The 14,062-nt window shown below is 38.7% G+C and overlaps 1 protein-coding gene across 2 annotated transcripts in view; it reads right to left on the reverse strand.

Moving 5' to 3' along the window:
* Positions 1-1,178: 1,178 nt before the first annotated feature.
* pcdh18a (protocadherin 18a) overlaps positions 1,179-14,062 on the reverse strand; it is a 20,669-nt gene continuing 7,785 nt past the window's right edge. Inside the window, exons 2-4 of one of the 2 annotated variants that reach the window (XM_061983919.2) lie at positions 13,159-13,247; positions 11,104-11,276; positions 1,179-2,540 (exon numbers count right to left, since the gene is read on the reverse strand). In XM_061983919.2, the coding sequence (XP_061839903.1) occupies positions 1,762-2,540; positions 11,104-11,276; positions 13,159-13,247 (1,041 nt within the window). In that variant the 3' untranslated portion in view covers positions 1,179-1,761. The remainder of the gene's footprint in view (positions 2,541-11,103; positions 11,277-13,158; positions 13,248-14,062) is intronic. The other variant, XM_061983920.2, reaches the window with a different exon arrangement.

The following is a 14,062-nucleotide window of genomic DNA, read 5'->3' on the forward strand; positions in this document are numbered from 1 at the left end:
AGAAAACACAGACACAACTGCTCCTAGGAAGAAAACTCAGACAAAACTGCCTGTAACTTCCAGTAGGAATGTCCTAGAGACATGAAACAAAAACCTCTATGTAGGTTTCACTTAGACCTACATTACATCATTCATTGACAACCCCCAGCAAAAATCAACAGGAAGTTTGCAATTCCCCCTTCAAAACAAAAGTTTTGTAAAAACCGGTCACCTTTTTTCAAACATCATCTCCTCTGACACGTTTGTCGTGTCGGCTTCAAACTAGCACAGGAGAGAGATTGAACCCTTCTGATTAAAAGTTGACCAAAGAGTTTTAATTACTGCTCCGGTTTGGATTTTATGTGCCGTCAAAGTCGGTCCCGTCCATCGCTGCTTGCAGCTTTAATTTGTATTGGAGTTTGTGGCAGATTATGAACAAATTGCCCAACATTGTTCATTTATGAAAGTCACATGATGACAGCATTGTGTTTGTGTTTAATAAACCCTTATTTTCAATCAATATCAGCAGCATATCTCTAAAATGTAATAACTGAATTCACACTTTGTTACATATAAATGTATATTTTGTGTTATTATTTACTGAATCGGCCGCAGGACTCAAATTGAAACATTTATTAAGCCACTGCTGCTCCCCTCACACATTTATTTATTAAATATTTGTAATAAATAAATCATCACTGACAAACACTAATCAGTAAATGTAGTAAAAACATAATACTCAAAAGTATATTTAATACATTTTTATTGGATTAATGAGAACTGCAAGTGTGATTTAAATGTGGTGCAGTTCTGATGCTGGACGTTAGGAGGTGCTAAAAGACAAAGTGGCAACATGAAATTTTAGGACTAGAAATATGATTATTAATTTAATTCAAATGACTCTTATATAATAATGGACACAATTAAATACATAAATTACTTATTACATATAAATGTGTAATTAATTAATTATTTAGAAAAAAATTATCAAATCGTGAAATAATTAAATTAATAATTCATTAAATGTAATTTGACATAAAAAACAACACATTTGTGTACTTCATTCAAATTGTAATTATTTAAATATGTATTTATTTATTTAATTCTGTTCCATTTGGCCCAACATAATATAACAGGTGCCTGAGTGAAATATAAAAAATAAATACAAAACAAAAACATATTTATATTCATTCATTTTTTATTGGTCTGGGTCATGACTACACAGTACGTACAAACCATCTTCCAACATGGAACTGTACTGGAATGTGATTTTTTTTTTTTTTTTTTTCAATTGTTTTCACAAATCTTCCATAAAAAATAAATACGAAAGTAACAAAGGAGAACAAAAAGACACTGACCATGAGACCATGTATGACATGACAGTATAAAAAATAGACTTTTTCTGTACAAAACATACATCGACACACATATAAATATACAAAAAGTGTATTTTTAAAATACCCCCGAATACATTTGTACACTTACATTCCATGATAACGAAACCGGAGACGGAGCACAATATTCAAGTGAAGGCGTCTTTTTCTCACACTTTACATTTAATATTCACTGTAAATTTTCAACCTCTGGAAACATTAAAAAAAAAAAAAAATGTCTTTTGGTGGATTTTCCTTCAAAATCACAACAAGTTTGAGTTTCTGATGTTTTAATTGAACGTCTCTCAGATTAGCGAGAGAATATTTGGAAAAAGCACACACACCAGCGTCACGTTGAGCACAAAGCAGGGTTTTTTTTGTTTTTGTTTAATAAACGTTTTCGCCGTCGTTAGTTCTGCCTGACGTCCTGCAGCAGCTTGTTAATCTCGTGCACCAGCTCGCTGGCGTCCACCCCGGCGGCCTCTTGGCGGCCCTCGCTGCGTTTGCCGCCCTGATAGAAGACGCCGTCAAATTCGTCCTCCTCGTAGTTCTCTGGAATCTCCTCCATGGCGGGCAGCCATTTGAGGTGCGGCGGCTGTCCGTTGGCGGGGGTTGACGAGGAGGCAGGGGCGGGCGGAACGTGGCCGCTTCCGACAGAGCCGCCTCCTGGGTTGAGGTAATGGGTGTTGGCGGCCCAGGCGGCCACGCCCGGCGGGTAAGCGGGACCCTTGCCACCGGGTAGCAAACCTCGCCGGCTATCCTGTGGGACGGCGTTGTTGCGTCCGTTTCCTCTCTCGCCGGCTGCCGAGGACGAGGGCGGGCTTGTTTCGGCGCACTCGGTGTATGAGTCCATGTTAGGGGGGAGGAGCCGCTGGAAGACGCTGTTCATCTCCGTGAGGAGGGACCCTCCGACGGGCGTACACGCGTCACCTCCTCCGGCGGCAGCAACCCCCGTCGGTCCCGCCTCCTCGTTGCCGGGCTCCTTGCCAAAGGTGGAAAAACCCTTGTGCCGTTCCGACTCCTCCGAGGACTGGTCGTCATCGACCTGAGGCTGCTGGGCGGACTCCTCCCCCGGTATGTACATGTTGTTGCGATAGTCCGAGGACGACGCGGGCGAGGAGAGCGGGGGCATCCAACACTGGTCGGAATGTCCCAGAACCCGACATTCGTCCGTGCAAAGTCTCATTGCTGCAGAGAGACAAACAACAAACGTCAGCGCCACACATCGCACTTTATCACAAGCAAGGAAAGTAAACATCGGAAGATTGAGAGTGCTCGCTGTCAACTTTAATGCACGTCGTAAATCTGAGATAAACATAAACAATTCCACAGGAAGTCACATTTCATAAGTAATGTATGAACAAATAATTAGGAAAAACTAATCGGTGGTAGAGATGCCTCTTTGAGTTGATTAGACAAATGTTGAGACTGATATTGTGTTCCGTCGATTAATGAGTGAGACTAATAAAAATGGATAATATCCAAACTTTACAAATTACCCGGAACTTGAAGGTTATAAAAAGCCAAAAAAATTATTGTGTATAGCAAATCATTTCCTTAAAATACATATTGAGGGTATAAAGTGTGTTTTATCCGATCACTCGATTAATCGAACAAACTAATAGATTATTCGATTACTAAAATAATCAATAGCTGCAACCCTATTTCCTTTCAAAGAGGCGTTCAAAAGACTGTTTTTTTGTTTTTCTTTTGTAAAAGTTACCTATTTTCACCAAGAAAACAACCACTGGTAGCAGTAAGAAATAATTCATCCATCCATCCATCCATTTTCTACCGCTTGTCCCTTTTGGGGTCATGGGGGAGGGGGGTGCTGGAGCCTATCTCAGCTGCATTCGGGCGGAAGGCGGGGTACACCCTGGACAAGTCGCCACCTCATCGCAGGGCCAACACAGATAGACAGACAACATTCACACTCACATTCACACACTAGGGCCAATTTAGTGTTGCCAATCAACCTATCCTATCAAACTTTACCATGAATTGATAAACGTGGACCCTGACTTAAACAAGTTGAAAAACTTATTGGGGTGTTACCATTTAGTGGTCAATTGTACGGAATATGTACTGTACTGTGCAATCTACTAATAAAAGTCTCAATCAAACAATCCCCAGGTGCATGTCTTTGGAGGTGGGAGGAAGCCGGAGTACCCGGAGGGAACCCACGCAGTCACGGGGAGAACATGCAAACTCCACACAGAAAGATCCCGAGCGCAGGATCTACTCAGGACCTTCGTATTGTGAGGCACATGCACTAACCCCTGTTCCACCGTGCACATATTTACATCAATACATAGTCTATTTTTGGGGGTGAATATTTTACGATACGGATTATATTGATTTCATTTGGTTTGTGTTTTTATTGTAAGAATTTTGTATGGTGCTACTTTATCTCTGTTTTGACATTGAAATTATTATTTTTCATTTTTTCCTCACCCAAGATAAGACTTAATAGAACAAAAAAAAATAGATCACTTGAGTGCGAAACAATTTCACTGTCAAATTTTCCACACACAAGCATTTTCATGAATACAATGTTTATGAAAATTATATGTAAATACAACTGGAATTAAAACTACAAAATGCAATGGGTAGAATTCGGGTGTGAATGCTGAAAACGAAGCTGAACTGAAATGCTGAACTGAAATGCTAACAGTTAGCACGCCATCTAAGTAGTGCCAAGGAACAAAAAATAGAAAAGTGAGGCGTGTACTTGCAAAATGTTGTAAACAAACTAGCAATGTAATGTTTGCATGTGTCCCAAAATATTTGACTCATAAGTGTATTCCTGCAAATGAAGTTATAAAAAAAAACCATGGCATGCTAACAGTTAATATACAATACAGGCCAAACGTTTGGACACACCTTCTCCTCATTCAATGCATGTCTTTATTTTCATGACTATTTACGTTGTATATTGTCACTGAAGGCATCAAAACTATGAATGAACACATGTGGAGTTATGTACTTAACAAAAAAACATGTTTTATATTCTAGTTTCTTCAAAATAGCCACCCTTTGCTCTGCTTACTGCTTTGCCCACTCTTGGCATTCTCTCGATGAGCTTCAAGCACACCTGTGAAGTGAAAACCATTTCAGGTGACTACCTCTTGAGGCTCATTGAGAGAATGCCAAGAGCGTGCGAAAAAGTAATCATAGCAAAGAGTGGCTATTTTGAAGAAATTAGAATATAAAACATATTTTCAGTTATTTCACCTTTTTTTGTTAAGTACATAACTCCACATGTGTTCATTCATAGTTTTGATGCCTTCAGTGACAATCTACAATGTAAATAGTCATGAAAATAAAGAAAACACATTGAATGAGGAAAAGGTGTGTCCAAACTTTTGGCCTGTACTATACGTTAAGTACCAAAATATAATATTATGGTGGCATATCAAAACATTTGCTGAAAAAGATAGTATCCTATTGTAAGTAGGCTAGCATTTTGACTTTGGAACGTGGTAGTGGAGAAATCACTTTTTAATAGTGAATGTTATGGTGAAGCGGGAATCTTTCAGACATATTTTTCTTCTTTTTTTTTTTAACCTTTATTGACCCAAGAATGTCCCGTTGAGGTTAAGAATCTCTTTTTCAAGTGAGTTCTGCACATTCATACACCAGTGTGGGTGTTACTGGGAGCAAGGTGGGTGAAGAGTCTTGCCCAAGACACAATGGCTGCGATTAGGAAAAAGTAGCCCTGGGTAAGTGGAATATTTCGAAGGTGGAATGGCTTGAATTTGCTGAGAAATGTGGAAATTTGAAAAAATTCACATTCACTTTCAGCGGGATTTAAAAAAAATTAAAAAATGCTTTTGTTTCACCCTCATTGATAAACGGTAGCTTTATGCATCAAACTGTGGGCCACAAAGCGACAGCTTTTTTGCCAAAGAGTAAAATACGTAACAGAAGGAGTGTGACACAATGAAAGTGAAACAGATCTTTACGTCACCCATTTATTGGGTTATCAAATACAAACGGTCAAAAAAGACGAAATAGTCGCTAAGCGCCGCCTCCACAAGCCCATCGAGTGCGTAAACAACTGTCATGCAAAGCTTGTGTAAACCCTCCAGAAGTGACACAACCTTTAACAACCTTGGATCGAATCAGAGACCCCTTTTGCCAACACTTTGCCTTCCTGGTGAAATAAGTGAACCAGGGATGTTCAAAGTGGAGCCCAGGGGCTTTTTGGGGGACGCTGCTTTTGTTATGGACCTGTTGCTTATTGTTGAAACAAAAAAACAGCCTAAATGGAAAAACTGGAGCAAAAAAACGCGTCTCTTCATTTATTTCTATCTTTTTAATAGCCGCCACGATATTGAAAGCATATTAAGAACAATATTGTTTGTTTTATATACTGTACTGGTCTTGAATCGCGAGATGTTGCTAGCCGTGTATTGCCGGAACACATGCTCCAATTTCAGAGCAAGCTACAACCAACGTGTGGTCTGTCCACAGTGCAAAGCCACTTCTAAGATAGTAATCCTCAGCACTATGGCGGAACATATATTGCATTTCTTCCAAGTATCATTGCAGGACTAGAGGAAAAGGAATGGCTAGCATGTCACACACACACACACACACACACACACACACACACACACACACACACACACACACACACACACACACACACACACACACACACACGCAAACTCAGGGAGTAAGTCTCTGGATACATGAAGGCTTTTAGGGCAAAAGCCACACAAGTTAAATGGGAGCCTCTTGTACTGTAGTTTTTGCTTTTGTTTAGTTATTGCGCACCAGACACATTATTTTGTTAAAAAAAATGTTTATATAGAATTCAATATCAGAAATGTAATACATCATCTGATTGACAACAATACTAGCAAATTCTACATTTAATCCGATAAGCTTTGTAAAAATGTGTGATTGTGTCTACTTTAGTTACAGTACTTGCTATAAAGCATATTCACTTTAAGAATCTATTGTCAAAGTATTGGATTGGAACTCAAAATTGGATCGGATCTGAGGCCCCCAAAATTTGGATCTGGGTCGGATCTGAAGCCCAAAAAATTTGGATCAGGATCAGATCTGAGGCCAAAAACTTGGATAGAATATAAAGCAAAAATTTGATTGAATCTGAGGCCAACAAAATCTGACTGGATCTGAAGCTAAAAAATCGGATTGAATCTGAGGCCAAAAAACTGGATCCAATCAAATGTAACAAAATCGGATTTAATCTAAGGCTAAAAACCTGGATCGAATCAAAAGTTTAAAAATCTGATTGAATCTGAGGCCAAAAAAATCTGATGGAATCTGAAGCTAAAAAATCGGATTGGATCTGGGGCCAAGAACCTGGATCGAAATCAAAAGTAAAAAAATCAGATTGAATCTGAGGCCAAAAACCTGGATCGAATCAAGTTACAAAAATCTGATTGAATCTGAGGCCAACAAAATCTGATTAGATCTGAAGCTTAAAAATCGGATCGAATCTGAGGCCAAAAATCTGGATCAAATCAAAAGTAAAATAATCTGATTGAATCTGAGGCCAAAAACCTTGATCGAATCAAAAGTAAAAAAAAAAATCTGATAGAATCTGAGGCCAACAAAATCGGATTGGATCTGAAGCTAAAAAATCGGATCAAATTTGAGGCCAAAAACTTAGATCGAATCAAAACTTTACAAAATCTGATTTAATCTGAGTCCAACAAAATCTGATCAGATCTGAAGCTAAAAAATTGGATCGAATCTGAATCCAAAAACATGGATTGAATCAAAAGTAAAAAAATCGGATTGAATTTGGTGCCAAAAACCTGGTTCGAATCAAAAGTTTACAAAATCTGATTGAATCTGAGGCCAACAAATCTGATCAGATCTGAAGCTAAAAATCGGATCGAATCTGAAGCCAAAAACCTGGATTGAATCAAAAGTAAAACAATCTGATTGAATCTGAGGCCAAAAACCTGGATCAAGTTTAAAAAGCAATCTGATTGAATCTGAGGCCAACAACATCTGATCGGATCTGAAGCTAAAAAATCGGATCGAATCCGAGGCCAAAAACCTAGATCGAATTAAAAGTTTACAAAATTGATTGAATCTGAGGCCAGCAAAATCTGATCAGATCTGAAGCTAAAAAATCTGATCGAATCTGAAGCCAAAAACCAAGATTGAATCAAAAGTAAAACAATCTGGTTGAATCTGAGGCCAAAAAAATCAAATCGGATTTGAAGCTAAAAAATGGGATTGAATGTGGGGCCAAAAACCTGGTTCGAATCAAAAGTAAAAAAATCGGATTGAATCTGAGGCCTACAAAATTTTATCGGATCTGAGGCCCAAATATCGGATTGGATCCGAGGTCAAAAATTGTATCTAAAATGGAGTCAAAAAAATCTGATCGGAATATTGAAAATCATGGAAATCCACAGGTGTCGGTATCAACTACTAACATTTTGCTCTCGTGACAACCCTATCGTACATTAAAGTTTAAGTGGAGTCAATGAAGGATGGGTTCTCAGTTCTTCGCAAAGTCCTTTGATTGTCTAGAACAGCGCTATATAAATCTAATCCATTATCATTAATAAGTAAGCGTTATTTATAAGCTTCGACATGAAAATCAGGGTTGGGGCGAGATAAGAAAACAATCGCTCGACTCCTCTTATCATCTTGCACGCTTCTCCGCCATCTTCAAGTGTGGCGAACCTGGTCGTGTTTTATCATACCTATCATGAACACACCATCTAAATAGAAAATCTCAACCAATTCAATCCGACCGAGAAACAACCCGGATAATCCTAACCCCTCAGCGTTTGTGTGTGTTTTTTTTGTGCATATTAGCATAAGACGGGGCGAGCGAGCTGAGCGCCTTAAAGAACAGATTGACAAAGGCCGCTCCCTTATCAAGCACAATTAATAAGAAGAATACATTACATGCGCAGAACAAAAAAACATGTGTAGGAGGTCTGCGGGTTGCAGAGGTTGAGAGAGGCACAGACTGAGAGAGAGAATAACATAATTCTAAAAGCAATTACTGTGAATTCTCCTCAGTTCAGACATGAAAGTGCAACACTGTCACTCAACGGAAGGCAAAAAAGAGAAAGGAAAGAAAATGAAGGAGTGTGTGTGAGAGTGTGTGTGTGTGTGTGGAGGCTGCACCCTGAGACGCATACCGATGAGTGACAGGCGACTCATCTCCACTCCGGGGAGGATTTTACAGACTCGACTCGTAGGGGGCAGATAACGCACCAACACACACACACACACACACACACACACACACACACACACACACACACACACACACACACACACACACACACAGAGTGACACAAACAGGCCGGCACACACTGTAACCTCTCTCAGTGAGATAACAAGCGTGGAAATGGAGGCCGTGTGGTAGAGGACAATAGGATGGTGTTTGCACCGTGCTGAATGGTGGTGTTGGCAGCAGCTGTACCGACTATTAGTCCTGACCTGTCCGTACAGCGCAGACATTTGTCGGACACGATGGCTCCAACAGTGCATGGGAAGACAGCTCATTCAGTCACTGTCATTATTGCCAAGAGGGAGATATGTTCATATTATTTTATAATATATTATTTTCTCTTCACTCGTTCGTGCAAAGATCCTTGCCGCCGGTATTTCCATGTAAACATTTACATAAAGAATGATTTTATTTATTGATAACGTTTTTTTTTGTACTACTAATTTTGGCAGTCCTTGAAAGCACCGTTGTTTGTTTACATGTATAACTTTCTCCGACGCTGCCACAGTAAGACGCGTTTTTATGCCACTCCTTTGTCTCATTTTGTCCACCAAAGTGTTTATGCTGTGCGTTGATGCACAAACGTGAGCTTTGTTAATGTCATTGACTAGTTGGAGCGCTAATCTGGCATATTTGGTCAGTGCATGCATGACTGCAAGCTAATTGCTAACATGCTATTATGCTAGCTGTATGTACATAATGCATAAGTATGCCTTCTTTGAAGGTATATTTGAGGTCATTTTATTTGCAGTTTCCGTTTCCTTCAACTTGGACACACATATCTTTACCTTTGACCATTCTAAACCAACAATTTCCAGGAGTTATCTCACCCTCTGAAAAGCCTCTGTTTTAGTATTTTTCCAATGTTGTAAAAATAAGTACAATAAATATTACATTTAAACATTTATGTCAACACAAAGATTTGCGCCAGTCATTTTGATAGTAGGCTAATATAGCTAATATAGACACTTACATTATGTGTTGCCTTCAATATAACACTTATATAAGGCTTTGCAGCTCCAGACAATTTTTTGTAATTTTTTTTTTTGGTGTCTCTTTCAACATTTTGTGTTGCCGACCCTTGATCTAGTGGTACCCCAAAGAATCCCTTGATTAAAGTACAGTTATTTATTTTCCTACATTCAAACACAGTGTTACTGTTCAAACTATGTTTAATGTTACAGTGGCCAAAAATATTAAATATACTTGTTAACTAAAACCTCTGCCTTGTTTTTAATGAATATCTAGGCCTACTACGCTACTGTATTTTTATGTTGGTCATTATGGTGGTACTTGGAGAGCCAAGGGTTTTTTGAGGTGGTAGTACTTGTTTTAAAAAAAAGTTTGAGAACCACTGCTGTAAGTTTTCATTTCAAAAGTTTTTTTTATATTCACATTTAACTTAAAATGCCTACCGACTTTTAATTTTCAACTCACTATGTTATGAGAAGTCCATATTTTCAATGGAAGGTTTATAAGAAAATTGTTTTTGTCACATTTAAATTTTTGGACTTTTATTTATTTTCTTTAAATATTAAAAAGGAAATTTAAATGAAATTCAAATTTTGATTTTAGCTGCTACTGATTTTGTAAGTTTAGACTCTGATATGAGCATTCCAATTGTTTAATGGAACGCTAAACAACAAATTCCATAAGTAAAATAAATTGTTTCTACATTTAAATGTATTTATAATGTTGCTTTAGAAAAAAAATAATAATAATTCTCTCTTATATCTTCATTACATATTTTTAATGGAATACACATTTTAAAAAATCCATTACAAAATTAGTTTGTTGTCACATTTAAATAAATAAATGATAAATGGGTTGTACTTGTATAGCGCTTTTCTACCTTCAAGGTACTCAAAGCGCTTTGACACTACTTCCACATTTACCCATTCACACACACATTCACACACTGATGGAGGGAGCTGCCATGCAAGGCACTAACCAGCACCCATCAGGAGCAAGGGTGAAGTGTCTTGCTCAGGACACAACGGACATGACGAGGTTGGTACTAGGTGGGGATTGAACCAGGGACCCTCGGGTCGCGCACGGCCATTCTTCCACTGCGCCACGTCAAGTTAAGTTTTAGCATTAAAAAAAAAAAACATTTAACTCTAATGTAAATATGTTTTTATCGTATCCCCAACTGATGTTGAAAGTTTACTTTCTGATATGACTATTCCATATTTCAAATAAGTTTATTGAAAATATCCAGTAGAAAACTTTAATATATTTTCCCAAAACAATTTAATTTTAAGTCCTTTCTAACTATTCCCCGACCAACCAGCAATAATTCAAACCACCAGTCTATGATTTAAAAATGTAAGAAATACAAGATAATAATCAATCATAGTTGATCATTGTTCCATGCAGCCTGGTCTAGTATTTCGGAAAAAAAAACCTCATTAGCAGAACAACAACCTCATTTCCAGGCCAAAAACATCAGCTGGAATGATAACCAGATACGATGATATGAAATAAGATGATGTGATATCAACATACCTGGATGGAGGCGGTGGTGCATTTCCAAATGTATTAGGTCAGAGAAGCCTTCCCCCAGCAACAGTCTGTCCACGGGGGACTCTCTCCCCATTTCACAATCACTGTCCCCCGCCTCGCTGTCCCCACGCCCACTGTCCTTTAGGCTGAACTTGTCCATGTCTTGTAATGCATACCTACATGGAACCATTACAAAAGAAGAGAGTTGAAAGAAAAGGTTTAACGAAAAGAACAAATACATTGTTCTCAAGTCAAACAACTTCTGAAATGTGCTGTATCTCCCGACAAACTCGTAAGTATTTCTTATAAATAGACGACTCTGACGTAGTGCCACTTCCGACGCGATACTGATATTTGAGCCTGGAGTATGGTCCGAAGCATACATGCTTTTATTCTTTTGTAGTGTGGATTGTTAGAAAAGGTTTGATCAAGTGAAAATAGTCAAACAGAGAACAATGGGTAGTATGAAAAACTAACATATTTGTTACAGTGGAACCTCGATTTACAAACTTCTCTATTTGCGTTTTTTTTTCGATTTACAAACTTTTAGATTGCGCTATGAGTCCGAACCATGTCTCTGTGTAGTAACGCTCCATTCAGTCATTCATTTAATAATCATACTTGTAGCAGAGGCGGAGCCTTACACTCACATTCTGCTTTCCGAGTTACGCCTCAGCGCTTTAATGTGCCGTGTTTTGTGTGTTTTTTCCCCTCCTGACAAGTTTTGTCCATTTTGCAAAACTCAATATGAGTCCCAAAAAGCTATATCAAGTGGGGGTAGCGGGAGGTGTATATTGTAGCGTCCCGGAAGAGTTAGTGCTGCAAGGGGTTCTGGGTGTTTGTTCGGTTGTGTTTATGTTGTGTTACGGTGCGGATGTTCTCCCGAAATGTGTTTGTCATTCTTGTTTGGTGTGGGTTCACAGTGTGGCGCATATTTGTAACGGTGTTAAAGTTGTTTATACGGCCACCCTCAGTGTGGACCTGTATGGCTGTTGACCAAGTATGTGTTGCATTCACTTGTGTGTGTGAAAAGTCGTAGATATTATGTGACTGGGCCGGCACGCAAAGGAAGTGCCTTTAAGGTTTATTGGCGCTCTGTACCTCTCCCTACGTCCGTGTACACAGCGGCGTTTTAAAAAGGCATACATTTTACTTTTTGAAACCGATACCGATAATTTCTGATATTACATTTCAAAGCATTTATCGACATCCCTAATTGTTAAGGTAACATAAGAGACGTAAGCATACTTTCAAGATGGCGCAAGTATCAAAAAACATGATTTTAGGTTAAAACCGACAAAATTAGAATATCTAATTTGCATAAAGAGGGTAGGAGGAAATACCAAAAATGCACTGTTTAAACATACAAAATTAGCAAAAAAGCTAGCATAAAATGTCAGCATGTTATATATGAGTCATTAACATACTTCCAAGATGGCGTCAAGTATCAAAAATCCGGATTTGTAGGTGTAAACATACAAAATTAGCTAAAAATCAAGCCAAAAACGACCTGACAAGAGGAAATAATAAATTATTTGACCATGATGTGTGAAGTAAAAAGTATTGGTATCGACGATACCAGCCCGGTATTTACTTGGTATCAGATTGATATCAAAATTCTCATCACAGCCTAGCCCTACTAATAACTGGCTGTCAAGTTAATTGCTCATATACTAGAGTTCATATCGGACTTTTTCCATGCAAGCCCATATAATCCAATACGCGTTTCTTTTGCCGATATTAGACCGATATTAATATCGGGTCATGACACCACTCCCTACTTAATGCATTGATTTCTGTGAGAAGCAGGACAAAGTGGTGATCTTGCTCAAAATGCCATCTCAGGTCAGACAAATGAGCGGGACACTTTTTGAAAATGAATGTTATCGGCGTGTGTGATGAGGAAAGTGACGGAAACAAAAGCGACAAACTTCACAAGCGCTTGTTGAACATTGCACACATACAGCACGTAACTCAGTGACAACAACGTGGGATAACAATGATTAATACAACAAATATATGTGGGGCTTGAGGGCTGGGGCGTGGGGGGTAAATTACCTGTAGCTGCGAGAGTATTTGTTGCCACGGAAACTGGGTCTGGGTTGGTACTGGCCCTGATGGAGCATGGACAGAAGCTGTGAGACTTGCTGTATCCGAAAAATATAACAAAACAAACAAAATGAAACAAATAAACAAAAACAATAGAAGGAAGGAAAGGGGTGGTGGTGGAAAGAGGGGGACAACAGATGGGGAATGAAGGAGAGGGAAAAAAGAGAGAGAGAGACAAGACAGAAGACAAAAAAATGGATGAGTAAACACAAAATGGATGATGGAGAGGCTGCTTAAAGTGGATGAGACAAAATGGATGTTACATTTAAAAAAAAAAAAAAGCTGGGAGATGAATATGTACACATATGAACCATCGTTATCACACATCAGGGGGTTTATTTTTTAAAGACACGTTGTGGGCCGGTTGGAGGGCTGCAATGATTAATCAATCATCTCCTTTAGAAAAAAGCTTCAATTTCTGATTAAAAATTTAATGACTAATAATAAAAATTGGTAAAATACGGACCACATGGAGTTCTTGGAATTTTACATACGTGGACAAGTTTCCGCACACATGCAGCAATATGGTGTGGGGTGTTTTTTTCTTGTTAGAAGTAGGAATGTGCTGATCAATCAGCCACTGCTCAGTATGTGTAAAAATATGTAATGGCTATTGCATATTAATGCCTTTTTTTGCAGATCCCCTCTGGCTGACATTGTATTTATTTTTAGTCCTCTGGCTGACAAGTTGCTCGCAGCTAATTAAGTATCTCCATACACTGTGTGCAGCCGCTCCTCTAAGCTCATAATAACCACCTCCCCTGTGGAAAATAAACGGCATTTCTAAGTATCTTAGGTATCATTATCAAGTACCATTCACTGGAGGACAAGGCTGAACATGTTACGCAAGCGA

This window comes from Nerophis lumbriciformis, linkage group LG25 (assembly GCF_033978685.3).
Source record: "Nerophis lumbriciformis linkage group LG25, RoL_Nlum_v2.1, whole genome shotgun sequence".
Classification (NCBI taxonomy): Eukaryota; Metazoa; Chordata; class Actinopteri; order Syngnathiformes; family Syngnathidae; genus Nerophis; species Nerophis lumbriciformis.